Source organism: Vipera berus, assembly GCF_964194415.1.
Source record: "Vipera berus genome assembly, chromosome: 5".
NCBI lineage: Eukaryota > Metazoa > Chordata > Lepidosauria > Squamata > Viperidae > Vipera > Vipera berus.
In genome coordinates, this window is record NC_138207.1 from 60,568,726 (window position 1) to 60,582,573 (window position 13,848).

Consider the following 13,848-nt stretch of genomic DNA (forward strand, 5'->3'; position numbering starts at 1 on the left):
CCAGATGGTTGGTTTTGGTTTGATAGATGGAGCAAATTATTCAATATGAACTTGAAGAATTATCATATTAATTCTCTTTAATTTTAAAAAGGTTTAATTTAAGAGAGAAAGAGAAACGCAGAGAGACAAAGAGACTTTGGTTTCACTCACTAGCTCTTATGTGCTATTAAAGCCAACTCAGCTCCCAATCTGAAAAAAGTCAAATATTCGTGATAGCCATTATAGCAATAGGTGTTCACCACTAATTGCTATACGGTTACACATCTGTAGAATCAATTTTTGGCATGATAGATTATGGTGTTATTGGTTTGAAGAACTGACCACCAATAAATGAATTCTTCCAAAGTTAGCTAACAAGTATCAATATTAGAATAAATAATATTTTTATCTCACCATATTCAGTGAATGATACATTATTTCTGAAACAAAGTAATCTGGTGGTCATTTATAGATACTGGTAATAGGAAAATATAAATTCTGTCCTCTTAGTTGTTCAATTCTGACAACTATTTTATGAATTGAGTGATCTACCAAACTCTGTTATGAATTCAACTGCATAACGCACATCGTTATAGCAAAGTATAGCATGTGAAACAGAGCATACCACTATCTGTCTAACCTGATATTTATATTCACTAAACAGTAATTAAAGCCTTTTTTATCTGATGGCTGTAAAGGAGGAAGTATTCTGCAGGAGACAAGCTCTGGAATGGTGGACTGCTTCCTTCATGCCAGTAGCTGCACAAATCTTGATGACTCTTGTTCATAGAAGGCATTATGTTTTAATTTCCTTAAGCCACAGGATCCAAGCATGAATTCACATTGTGTCTGGACTTATGTATTCAGTATGGATAAAGAGGCAGACTTTTATATTTATTATTTTGAAGTACGGTAGAATTGGTACGAATGTTCAAATTCTTTAAGCTAAGATCATTGTTGTTATTTGGGTATTAGTTCCTTCATCTTAGCAATCTTTTCTAGACCACCTATTCAAGGCAGCATTTTGTCTGTCTCATAGTCAAATGGTTTCACTTGAATTCAATTTATAATGCGGTGTAATCTTCTTGTTACATGCAATGCCTGTTTTGGCATTGTTTTAATCTCAGAATTAATTCAGGCTTTACAGATCAGCCAAAGTCAGAAAACTCCTCATTATATGCTGTACTGTTCAAGGAAAACAGCATGATAAAACAACTCTGACCAACTATAAATTGATTTACTTTCTTCTGGATAAAGTATTCAGAAACAAACAAGCACTTTCATATTTATATAAAGAATCATTTATTTCTGTAACCAAATAATTTAGGAAAAAAAATAGATTTTGCCTAAAGGTCAATGCCAGGAAAAGCTTCAAATTTTAAAGAAGCATAAAAATATTGTGTGGGACACAAATAGGGCTTTTCAAAGAGAAGGCTATTTTTTCTTCAGATCTATAATATCATATAATGTGAGACTGTGCCTAATTCATACATTCCTCAGGAATAGATAATGAAATAGTGGAATAGTGGAAAGCGTAAGTTCTTCCTACTTCTTCACATTACCTCTTACAAACATTTTACCTTTACACAAAATGTCACACTGCACAGGGTACAAATATTTAACAGGGCTTTCTTATGGAACGGTTCGCTCAATGAAGCTATATGTACATGTATGTGTGTTTTCATTATTCCATCACCATCAAGTTTTTTCAGCACTTGACACTGGTGAATATATGAAATGGACCATAGGATTCTTTCTTAGGTAACATAATAGCTTGGGAAAGACACTAAAGGAATACAGTCACATTATAAACTGATAACACTCTGAAGGTGATCTATTTAGTTAAACAATCTTTTTTAAAAATGCAAAGGATCCAATGATCTAAAGTTATGCACATACCTATTTTTAAGTCTTGATTGAGGCGAGAATATTTTGAACGTTCAAGGGAAGGTAGACACTGCTCAAGGGATATCCAAGTATATGTCTCTGGACATAGTAAATCAGAAGGTCTATACTGTCCCTGAAAAATCAAGTAAACAATAGCATGCCATTTATCAAATTCAAATATCTCTTTGTCCAAGATGTCTCCTGCGTAATATAGATATGAAAACTTAATAAAACAATCCTGTTATAGTACGTGTAGACAAATGTAAATTACTATTAAGCATGTAGCTTTTCTGCTGGGATGTCCAACTTTGGCCAATCTAAAAAAAAATACTTGGCTTGTGCTTGGATATGAAAACACAAGGAATCCCCTGGGAAATTTGACTGAGGAGCTTAGGAGACCATTTAGAAGACTGCAATGTACATTGGAAAGAAGAAAAAATGGACATATCTATATGAATATTGGAGGGTCTCTTTATCTTTTACTGCATCTCTTTTTTAAAAAAAAATTGATACTGCAAAGGTAATAGTAATTACAATTATCTTAATTTGGCTGGCTGCTGCTGTAACAAAAATATACTGCACATTAAGAACAATTTGTAGGATAGTTTATTGTTTTGAGAAGATAAAACAGAATGAACCCAATACTAAATAAAATACACATTGAGCTGTCACCTTGAAGCTACAAGTCCCAGAATTTCTGCCATTTCACCATACTGGCTGAGAATTCTAGCATTTGCAACCCCAACCCAACTGGAGGGTATCAAGTTGGGGAAAGCAAATCTGGAGAATGAACTCTCAAATCTTCTCTTTCACTTCATCTGTCTTAACCAAATGGAAATTAATTCTAGCTGAAAGGCTAAAAAACAAAAAAAATCAGGATATTTACATAAAATGAAAATAGTGATCGCTTATGTCAATGTTACTTCAACCATAGTCATTTACATGATGTGTAAAGATAATGAAGTTAATAGGATGGGTACTGCTTTGGATTTAAAAGCAAAAGGGTGTTTTAAGAGTGCACAAGGGTCCAGATTTAGCACCTGTAAGGAATTTATTAACTCAAATGCTCTGAGGATGCTGCTGCAATAGTGGAGGACAACCATGTCTAGGAAAAGTGGCAGCTTCTTTGAAAGGAGTTGCTGAGAAATGCTACATCTGGACTACTTGTTCCAAAACCACTCTTTCCCTTCAAAACTAAAGCCCAAAACTAGAAGCAAACCAGCATCCTCACTGGTATATAATCCATCAATTGAAGTAAATCTTAAAAGCAGTTCTGTAAAATTAAATCTTTCCTGACACATCTGTTTCACCACAGATAGTGCCACTTTAATCAAAATGAAGTAGCAGCTTTTCTGATTAACATATTTTATTAAAAGCACTATCTACTCCATGAAGTGCGTGAAGCAAGGTGAAGCCAGTGGTGGGATTCAGCCAGTTCGCACCACTTTGGCAGAACCGGTAGCTATTTTTTTTGTTGCCCAGGCCCAGAATGGACTTCCGGAAGCGGCATCCACACAGAGAACTGGTTGTTCATATATTTGAATCCCACCACTGGGTGAAGCTCATGAAACTTGGCACCTTTTAATAAAATTTGCTCATGAAAGCTTATACCTTTTAATAAAATTTGTTAGCTGGAAAAGAAGCTCTTGCTCCTGATTTTTTTTCTACCATAGACCAAAATGGCTCTCTTTCTATAACACAATCTCAATGTTAAATATTTGGAGCATTTTTCTTTGTATAAAATAAAATCTGAAATAGCCCATATTTTACCAATCAGGTTAGTCATCCGAATGTGGAAGAGGTAATTTTTGAGCCAAATAACTATGTTCAGGATAATCATTTATACAGAATGTATGAAAAACTATTTTAAAGAAAATCAAACTACCCATAATAATGCCAAATATTAGGTGATATTACATCCTTTCAGCACAGAAGATTTCAACTTTAGGCACAGAAAAGCCTAACTGATGCTGAAACTAGACAAATCAGGCAAGCAAACTTAACTATAACAAGAACTATAAATATGGAATAAATACCAACCTCATGATTGTATAGTGAATCAAAGGCAACCTTTACTTACAGGTAATCCTTGACTTACGACTAGTCATTTAATGAGTGTAGAGTTTTTTTTTAAAAAGCTTACAATCTATCCTTGAAGTTATGTCTGCCACCACAACACTGCCACAACAATTGCATTTCAGGCATTTGGCAACCAGCTTGCATTTATGATCAGTTGCAGAGTTCTGAGGTTATGTAACCATGATTTGCAACTATTTTGCCATTTTCTGGCAGGAAATGCCCACTGCATATATTCATTTAAGAGCCTTGGTGGAGCAGTGGGCTAATGCCTCCTTAAGTAACACCAGCTGCCTGCAATTAGTGCAGGTTCGCATCCCACCAGGCTCAAGGTTGACTCAGCCTTCCATCCTTCCAAGGTAGGTTAAATGAGGACCCAGACTGTTGGGGGCAATAAGCTGACTTTGTAATAATGCTGCTGGGGGGGGCGAAAGCCCTAATAAGCAGGCATATACATAGAATGAAGGCTACTGCTAAGCTTGTAAGCCGCCCTGAGTCTTCGGAGAAGGGCGGGATATAAATGGAATTAAAATAAAAATAAAAAATAAAAAATAAATCATAATTCACTTTACAAAAGCAGTGACTCACTTTACAACCATCGTAAAAACACATGCAGAATTGAGTCTGGGCATGTGATGACCCAACTACTGACTACAATGACTTGTGACCAAAATTCCAGGGTCCACTGTAGTTATAAGTACTATCTGTATTTTATAACAGTTTTAATTTAAGTTTGTCCCTGGAGAACTGGCTATTTTTACAGCAGATGCAAACAAACATTAAGCAATGATCTAACATATGGTTTGAATTCCATATCCACATATCTAGTAGGGAAGAAAAGAAACAAGAAAAAGAATTGAAGAAAACTATCACCTACCAGTCATCCTATTTTTATATTAAGATTTTCATATTAAGATCATGTGGACTTAACACATGTAAAACCCATTAAACTGTTAAATTATTTTCTCAAAGAAAAATATCAGTAATGTATATTACCGTATATACTTGAGTATAAGCCGAATTTTTCAGCCCACTTTTTAGGCTGAAAAACTCCACTTCGGCTTATACTCCAGTCAACAAAAAAAATTTTACCGAGGACTTGCGCGCGGCCGAGGCTTCGGTGCTTCCCTCCAGAGGAAGAAGGCGCTGGATGCGGCCGGCTCTGCGGGGAAGGGGGAGCGGCGGCGGGGGCGACGGAAAAGCCGCAAAAACGGTAGGAGAGATGCTGACTGGCGGCAGCCTCGGAGGAGGCGGAGGGGGAGGAGGGAGGGAAGGATGACCGGGCGGGGGATGGGGGGGTGAGCCAGAAGGAAAAGGGAAAGTCATCCCGCAGAGCGGTTGCGAAAAGAGGGAGGAGATAAGCCAGCCCGGTACCTGGATCCGCTTCCTGTGTCTCCTCCGCTCTGCCATGATGTCCCTGTTTTGGTCTCCTGGTGACGTGGGGCTGAGCCGGAAAAGGGGGAGGGGGAGACCGAGGGAGGGAGGAAAGAAGAGAGAGAGAGAGACGAGCCAGCGTCAGCCAGCGGGCTCACGCGGGGCAGCAAGCCATTAGGAGCCCTTGGGGAGGCAGGGCGGGAGCGCAGTCTGGCCGCTGGGCTTCCTTTCCCTCTTGTCCGCATCGCTGCAAGGAATTGCATTGTTTGGGGACGGCGACGCTCGCCCATTCACACGCTGTCCAAACGCTGGTCATTTGCTGCGGGGCTCCCGCTTGGAAGGGAAGGGAAGGGAAGATTTGTGAGGGGAAGATGCCCTATTGGGGTGGACATAAGGATCCTCCTCCTGAAAAATGTTACCCCAAGTATTCAAGCCAGTCTGTCCCAATAACCTGGGAAGCCTTTCCAAATCCCAGGCTGGTTGTAGTCAGGGTGACCTTCGCGCATCTGGAAGGCACCGAGAGAGCGTTTTTTGTTGAATTGGAGCCATGGGCTAGTCGTGGTTAAGGCACTTGTAGGCGAAGCAAATCACAAAAGCCCCCAAATCCTTCTAAATGCAGCCCACGGGTGAGCTTCCCAAGTTGTTTTAATTTAGTTTGCACGTGGCAATAGAAATAAGCTTTTTTCCTCCTCAGCGGATTGGTGCGGTGAAGAGGCTGGGCTTCCTTCGGGGGGCCTTTCATTCCTGTACAAGGGGGAAGGGGAACTCTCTGCTTTTGTGTGTGCGTGTGTGTGTGTGTGTGTGGCCCATCTGCAAAGCTGCCGAGGAAGGAGAAGCGGGATACTGGTTGGGTGGGGGAGCGGCAAAAGCGGGGGGGGGGGGGAGAGAGAAACGGCTCCGCCTTTGGTTCCCCCTCCTAAAGCACAGAGGCGCTAGAGAAAGTTTGGAGTTGGGTAAGGAAGGGCAAAATTCAGGAAGAAAAGCGGGGCGGCGGGCAAACGGGAGACCTGTACAAGGGGGAAGGGGAACTCTCTGCTTTTTGTGTGTGTGTGTGTGTGTGTGTGTGTGTGTGTGTGTGTGTGTGGCCCATCTGCAAAGCTGCCGAGGAAGGAGAAGTGGAGGAGGCAGTGGCGGCGGAGGCGGCCGCAGCACCGGCAGCCTTCCGCTTTTGCCGCTTTTGTGTGTGCGTGTGTGTGTGTGTGTGTGTGTCCCATCTGCAAAGCTGCCGAGGAAGGAGACACACAAAGACACACAAAAGCGGCAAAAGCGGAAGGCTGCCGGTGCTGCGGGCGCCTCCGCCGCCGCCACTGCCTCCTCCACTTCTCCTTCCTCGGCAGCTTTGCAGATGGGCCACACACACACACGCACACACAAAAGCGGCAAAAGCGGAAGGCTGCCGGTGCTGCGGCCGCCTCCGCCGCCGCCACTGCCTCCTCCACCCAACCAGTATCCCGCTTCTCCTTCCTCGGCAGCTTTGCAGATGAGACACACACACACACACGCACGCACGCACGCACAAAAGCAGAGAGTTCCCCTTCCCCCTTGTACAGGTCTCCCGTTCGCCCGCCGCCCCGCTTTTCTTCCTGAATTTTGCCCTTCCTTACCCAACTCCAAACTTTCTCTAGCGCCCCTGTGCTTTAGGAGGGGGAACCAAAGGCGGAGCCGTTTCTCTCTCCCCCCCCCCGCTTTTGCCGCTCCCCCCCCAACCAGTATCCTGCTTCTCCTTCCTCGGCAGCTTTGCAGATGGGCCACACACACACACACACACACACACACACAAAAGCGGCAAAAGCGGGGGGGGGAGAAAGAAACGCCTTGTTCTCTCGTCTCAGCGGAGACTTGTTTCGGGGGATCCAGCCTCTGTCACCCCCTTCTCTCAGCTGGGCAGCTGACAGAAAGGGGCGGCAGAAGCTGCATCCCCCGAAAGAAGTCTTCGCCGAGAAAATGGGCGCTGAGATTTTCTCGGCGAAGACTCACCTTCTCCCGTTCATCACATTCTTCGGTAAAGAGATTCACTCGATCCATGGTTTCAAGGTTGGGGTAGAGAAATCCCGGTTTGTTTCAAGAAACCGGGGTGGTTTATGAGCCTATAGATTTTAGACTTTGCATCTTGTTTTGCTTCCTCGGTTCCCACGAAGCCCGAAATTCTTTTTTTCCCCCCTCTGGTTTCTGCCCAACTGTCAACTCGTGGTAAAACAAACAAACAAACAGAAAGCCCTTGCCTCTGCTTCCTGAGGAAAGAAAAAGTTGAGGCGAGAAGTGGAGAACATTCCCTTCTTCATTGAAAGCTGAAAGCAAACGCGCTGCAAAATTCGTTCAGCCTCTTCCTCATCCTCATCCTCATCCTCTCTCTCTCTCTCTCTCTCTCTCTCTCTCTCTCTCTCTCTCTCTCTCTCTCTCTCTCAAACGAATTGAACAGGCACCCAAGCTATCAGGTGATGGCGTTCACGCTTGGGTGTTTGCGCGGATCAGAAACGGAAGGAGAAATTCATTTCTGCTTGCAATTCACTATCTCGGGCATCCCTGAGAGAAGAGAGCTTTTAAAGAAGCAGCTGCAAAATTCGTTCATCCTCATCCTCTTCCTCTTCCTCATCCTCATCCTCATCCTCATCCTCATTCTCTCTCTCTCTCTCTCTCTCTCTCTCTCTCTCTCTCTCTCTCTCTCTCTCTCTCTCTCTCTGTGTGTGTGTGTGTGTGTGGTGTTATCTCGAACCAGATGGGATGGCAAAGTCAAATGCAAATGGGGATCTTGCAGATCTTGCCCTGCCTTTCCCCCCACGGTTACCTTCTGTTCTTGATGAGCTCACGAGTGCTCAAGGACAAAATAGGGCAGGGCAGAGCCGGCAGTTAAAAATAGGATGCAGATAAAAGGAAAGGTAAGGAGGGGTTCAGGTTGAGAGGAGAGGCTGCGTAGCCTTAGTGTAACTCCTGTTTGGGCTGACTGGGTTGCCTCCGATGGGCTCTGACAGTGGAACAGAATGGAATAGAAAATATGGAATGGAATGGAACAGAACGTAGAACAGAACAGAACAGAATAGAATAGAATAGAAATATAGAAAGTGAATGGAATAGAATAGAATAGAATAGAAATATAGAAAGTGAATAGAATAGAATAGAATAGAATAGAATAGAATAGAATAGAAATATAGAAAGTGAATGGAATAGAATAGAATAGAATAGAAATATAGAAAGTGAATAGAATAGAATAGAATAGAATAGAATAGAATAGAATAGAATAGAATAGAATAGAAATATAGAAAGTGAATAGAATAGAATAGAATAGAATAGAATAGAATAGAATAGAATAGAATAGAATAGAATAGAATAGAATAGAATAGAATAGAATAGAATAGAATAGAAATATAGAAAGTGAATGGAATAGAATAGAATAGAATAGAAATATAGAAAGTGAATAGAATAGAATAGAATAGAATAGAATAGAATAGAATAGAATAGAATAGAATAGAATAGAATAGAATAGAATAGAATAGAATAGAATAGAATAGAGCTGGAAGGGATCTTGGAGGTCTTCTAGTCCAGCCCCTTGCTCAAGCAGGAGGACCTATACCAGTGGTGGTGAACCTATGGCACGCCTGCCAGAGGTGGCACTCAGAGCCCTCTCTGTTGGCACGTGCGCCACCACCGCTGCCAGCAGCAGGTCTTTGTCGGTTGGTGGACTGAAAGAAAAGGGAGGGGGAAGCATTTTACATGCGTGCATGCGCGCACGGGGCCACGAGCAGGCACATGCTGCAAAGGGGGCGGGGCTAGTGCCTGCGTGATACTCACTAGCCCAGCCCCGTTCTCACGTGGTGCGGTGCCTTGTATCTGCACCCTGCGGCGCGGCGGTTGGCATTTTTGTGCCTTGCGGTACGGTGGCCCATTTTTTGCTCCCCCTTTTTTTTCGTGCCAGAGGCGGCACTCAGAGGCGCCTCCCTGTCCCCTCCCCCGAGGGCACCAGAATGCCGATGCTGCCTTGGCACTTTGTGATAAACAAGTGGGTTTTGGCTTGCGGTTTGGGCACTCGGTCTCTAAAAGTTTCGCCACCACTGACCGATACCATCTCAGACAGGTGAATGTCCAGTCTCTTCTTAAAAACCTCCAGTGATGGAGCACTCTTGATTTCTGGTGGCAAGCTGTTCCACTGGGCAGCTGAGAGAAAGGGGCGGCAGAAGCTGCATCCCCCGAAAGAAGTCTTCGCCGAGAAAATGGGCGCTGAGACGCCTCATTCTCTCGCTCAGCAGAGACTTCTTTCGCGAGATCCAGCCTCTGCCGTGCTGCACCGAGAGAACAGCAAGCTGCCCCATTCTCTCGGCAGAGCACTCCACCGCCCCATTCTCTCGGCGGCTTGCCACCCCGTTCTCTCATCTCAGCAGAGACGTCTTTCGGGGGATCCAGCCTCCAGCTGCTGCATTTCCCAGCCTCGGCTTATACTCGAGTCAATAACTTTTACCAGTTTTTGGGGGTAAAATTGGGGGTCTCGGCTTATACTCGAGTCGGCTTATACTCAAGTATATACGGTATATTTTTATCTGATCAATAAAAACTTCCCATTCTACATTTTAGATTTTTTTTTCCAGGTAGTTTCACATGAAGGCTAGCATTTAAACAATGTTTTACTATTAAATATAGTCATTATCCCCACAAAACCATAATGAGTATGAAAATTCTCATTCATGCCTTTGATTAACCATAGCTCCTTATTACATCCAACTATGAGGTAAAAAAATAGCTTATGCAGCTGGCTTATTTCAACAAACCACAGTTAGTAAAAATTAGTTTGCCTGACATTCAGCATCAATGAACTGTAATTCATATAGGTATTAAACCCTCTTCTCTGAACCAAGTTGTAGGAAGAGGCCGGAACAGAAGCCTTGATGACAACAGCTCAGCCACATAATGCTATTCTTTTCCTTCAGGATAGAAAATAAAGTCATGTTACCCTGAAGGCCCATTGCCATGGTTTCAATATGCGATGACAATCATAAAACTCGTCTTTATGTGCCACTCAGGCCATATGTATTCACTCAGAGAAAATCATAGCGGTGCATCAAATCACAATTCTGCTCTTGGCAGAAGGAACAGCTTATCATGTGGCCAAGCAGCAGAACAGAAACAGAACACCATGTCTCCACAATTATCTGGCATAATGTGTGCATCTTACTGTTTATGAGATATCCTCTGACTATAAAGTTGTCTCTTTCTAAATGGCTCTTTTGAAGTAGACAAAGCATTTGTATTACATTTTGTTTCATCCCACACATTCCACTATGATGGGACAAAGAAGGCAAAATATTCCTGAAGATGGAGAATATCTCACACAGATTTATTCTAGAGGCAAATTTCAGCTATAGTAATTAGCTGGTCTCTCCGTTATTTCTCTTTTTTAGTCTTCATCTAAAAAGACATTCAACCAACCTCTCTTGTCACTAGTTTTCTTTTGTAAAAGATACACTGAAAGAAAAGAAAATCTTACATATGACATTCATTCAGACATGGCTGGATATTTAATTGGAAACTTCTGGAAGCACACTTGGCAGTTCTGCCTTAAAGAGTCTTTAATTGAAGTATTCTCACTTTGCCAGCCTTTGCATTCTACTTTCTATGCTAAAAGCATCGCTGGACTTCTGTTCCAAGGCAAGGCCAAAGTTTTTAATGAAACTTAAGTCTGAAGATTTACTTTTAAAATATTTTGGAAAATCTAAGGGAGTATACGAGATTAGGGTATGTTAGTGGGGTTTGTTTTTACAGACTAAGCCAAATATGAAAAATAAAAGCTCCAGAGAAAGATAATAGTTACAAAAAAACAAAGAGGGTCAAGTACCAGTAGCACAGAACAAACAGAGAAGGTTAAAGACACATTTAATTCTTTTATCAGGTACTGTGTACATCTGTGTTCTATTTTTCCACAATAAACCCATTGATCTTTTATTAAAAGCGAATTAAGGCCTCCATCTCAGTTTCCAGACAGCTGCTTTAAAGAGGAATTTTAACATTACATAAACAAAATACCCTAAAATTATCAACAGCAATTTAATAAGGCAAAGGCATGAGAAAATGTGAGCCAATCCAAAGATTTATTAAATTCAGCCTTTTCCTTGAAAGAGGACACCAGCAGAATCCCTTCAGCACAATACAACAGCAGACCCTTGCTCCCTGATTTAATTACATAAACAGAGATACGCATTATCCACCCCGAGAGGTCTTTGCAACTAAGTTCAGCAACTCTGTTTTCACAAACTCTGCTTAGTTCACACAGAGTAAAGCGGTGTTTAAGTAGGAACGGGGGAAAAAATCCAACTATTTTGGGTAAATCTTGGCTGTTGCATGATCAAGGTTCCAGAATGCAGAGAGAGTTTGCATGCACTGGACCTTCTTTGTGGATGCCCACGCCTTGAACAGTGATGCTAGGAAACAGTGCTAGGCAGTCTTAAGGACAAGGCCCAGTATGATTCTGCAGCCTCGTTTTACATACAATTTATTCTCACATGTCAAAGAGCAAAAGAGCTACGGTATCTGGCTTCACATTCAACATTCAAGAACATATATTTTTGGAAAGCCCGGGCACATTTAAACTTGGGCCTAGAACAGCAAAAAAACCCTGTCTAATATTTCTATTTTGATGACTTAGGATGTTTTTATTGTTTCAAAATATCAGGAATGAGAACAGATTCTTTTGCTGATCCATTTTGATTTGGAAAGCTAGCACTATATTCATTCCGGTGAAATATTTCAGAATAGACTTCTATACAAACCCATATGTACAGATACATACTTGTCATTAAGACAGAGGCCAACAACTACTTCAAAGAGTAAGCTTGACAACAAATCACTAAAAACCAACCCCTTGACTGGCAGTGGTGTTGGTTTCTTCATCAAAAGATTCCTCTGAGCACCATGCAGGAATCCTGAGATTATTGTGGCACTGGGAACCATTTTGCCAATCTCTGTTAAAAGAGTGTATAAACATTTTCTTTATTTTGATCATTAGTGCTTATAGGACCAAGTAATTCATTGCAGTGCAATTCTTCAGAACCATTGGATATGACATAACAAGCTTTCATGCTCCCTATTGTAAGATCTTATTGATCAACATTTATTAAAAATGATAGGTGAAATCTATAGGAAACCTTTTTTCCTTCCCCCCAGGTATATATGTTCCTTCTCAGTCCCATCTTTAAAGATTAAACCGTCTTTAATCTTTGGTTAACATTAATGTCTGAATTCAACTAAAGAAAAGGACACATTTGAAAGGGAAGAGAAGACAGCCCTTTGTATAGTTCCAAATAGCCAACTTGGACTATATTCCTACTTCATCAACATATAAATCAGATTTCTAGTACATTCTGGTATTTTCTAAGCTCCTGTTTCAAAAACCTCAAGTATTTTAAGTGGTAAGTTCTTTTTAAAGCATGAATAATTCAAGTTGTCAGATGGCTACACAAGAGAGTGGAAGCTTGAAAAGTGGCAGACAAAAATATTCAGCCTACTCTCTTCCAGTCTATTTCTAGTCCCTAACAGTTATAACAGATATAATAGAATAACAGAGTTGGGAGAGACCTTGGAGGTCTTCTAGTCCAACCCGCTGCTCTCCTTGATTACGTTTTCTTTCACACTTCACACTTCTAATCCGCCATGCAGTGAGTAAAAGGGCTCAGAATGTGGTGGTGGTAAATTATCAAGTCCAATCTGCTAGAAATGGAAATTTATGCAGTTGTACAATGAACTATTGCTAAAAATGATTTCACACATAAAATATAGTCTAATGTGAAATAAATCTATCACAATTAATATGGACATTTGTTCAGTATTACATTACAATCTTGCCTTACTCAGATCATTTACTTTTAAAAGTCTAACCTACACATCCACTCGCTAATACACAAATCAGTCAAAAATATTTTTTAAACTTTGTGATAGGAGCATTGAGTTGATAAAGGATTATATTTACAAATGCGGAAAGAGTAGATAAGAGATAAGATTTAATTACAGATCTTTTAAAGAAAGAAAAACAAAAATAGCATACTATATATAATATTATAAATGGGTTATGTTAATTGAGAGGCTATCAACTAGGAACCAGAGAAATTATTATGCATCCTTGAATTCCTTTTTTTAAAGGTACACTTTGCTCCCAGCACTGATTACCTATTATTCTGAAGAAGATGGTATTAATTTTGATTCTGTTTAAACTGGCCTCTTCTTGATGGAAATGTAATAATGAAATTCTCATTTTCTCTTTTCAATATCTCAGTAAATTTGGGGGCAGGGGTGTTTTGTTTTCATCCACTCATTTGTGTCTGATTCTCAGAGACTGCCTAGGCAAGTTTCTGCAATTTTTCTTGGCAAGTTTCCAGAAGTGGTTTTGCCATTGCTCCCTTCGTGAGGCTGAGAGAAAGTGACTGGCCCAAGATCACCCAGCTGGCTTCGTGCCCAAGACAGGGCTAGAACTTACACCCTTAACTGCTCCATTGAACTGGCTCTCTTAGAGACTCTAACAAACCTGTGCCCAAGAAAAAGAAATAGCTATGGAAC

General features: G+C 41.3%; 1 protein-coding gene across 6 annotated transcripts in view; it reads right to left on the reverse strand.

The window, feature by feature from the left end:
- Positions 1-13,848, reverse strand: part of ATE1 (arginyltransferase 1) — an 85,138-nt gene that overhangs the window by 13,993 nt on the left and 57,297 nt on the right. For all 6 annotated transcript variants that reach the window (XM_081328972.1, XM_081328968.1, XM_081328971.1 and 3 more), the window contains one exon: positions 1,879-1,999. In XM_081328972.1, coding sequence (XP_081185098.1) covers positions 1,879-1,999 — 121 coding nt within the window. The remainder of the gene's footprint in view (positions 1-1,878; positions 2,000-13,848) is intronic.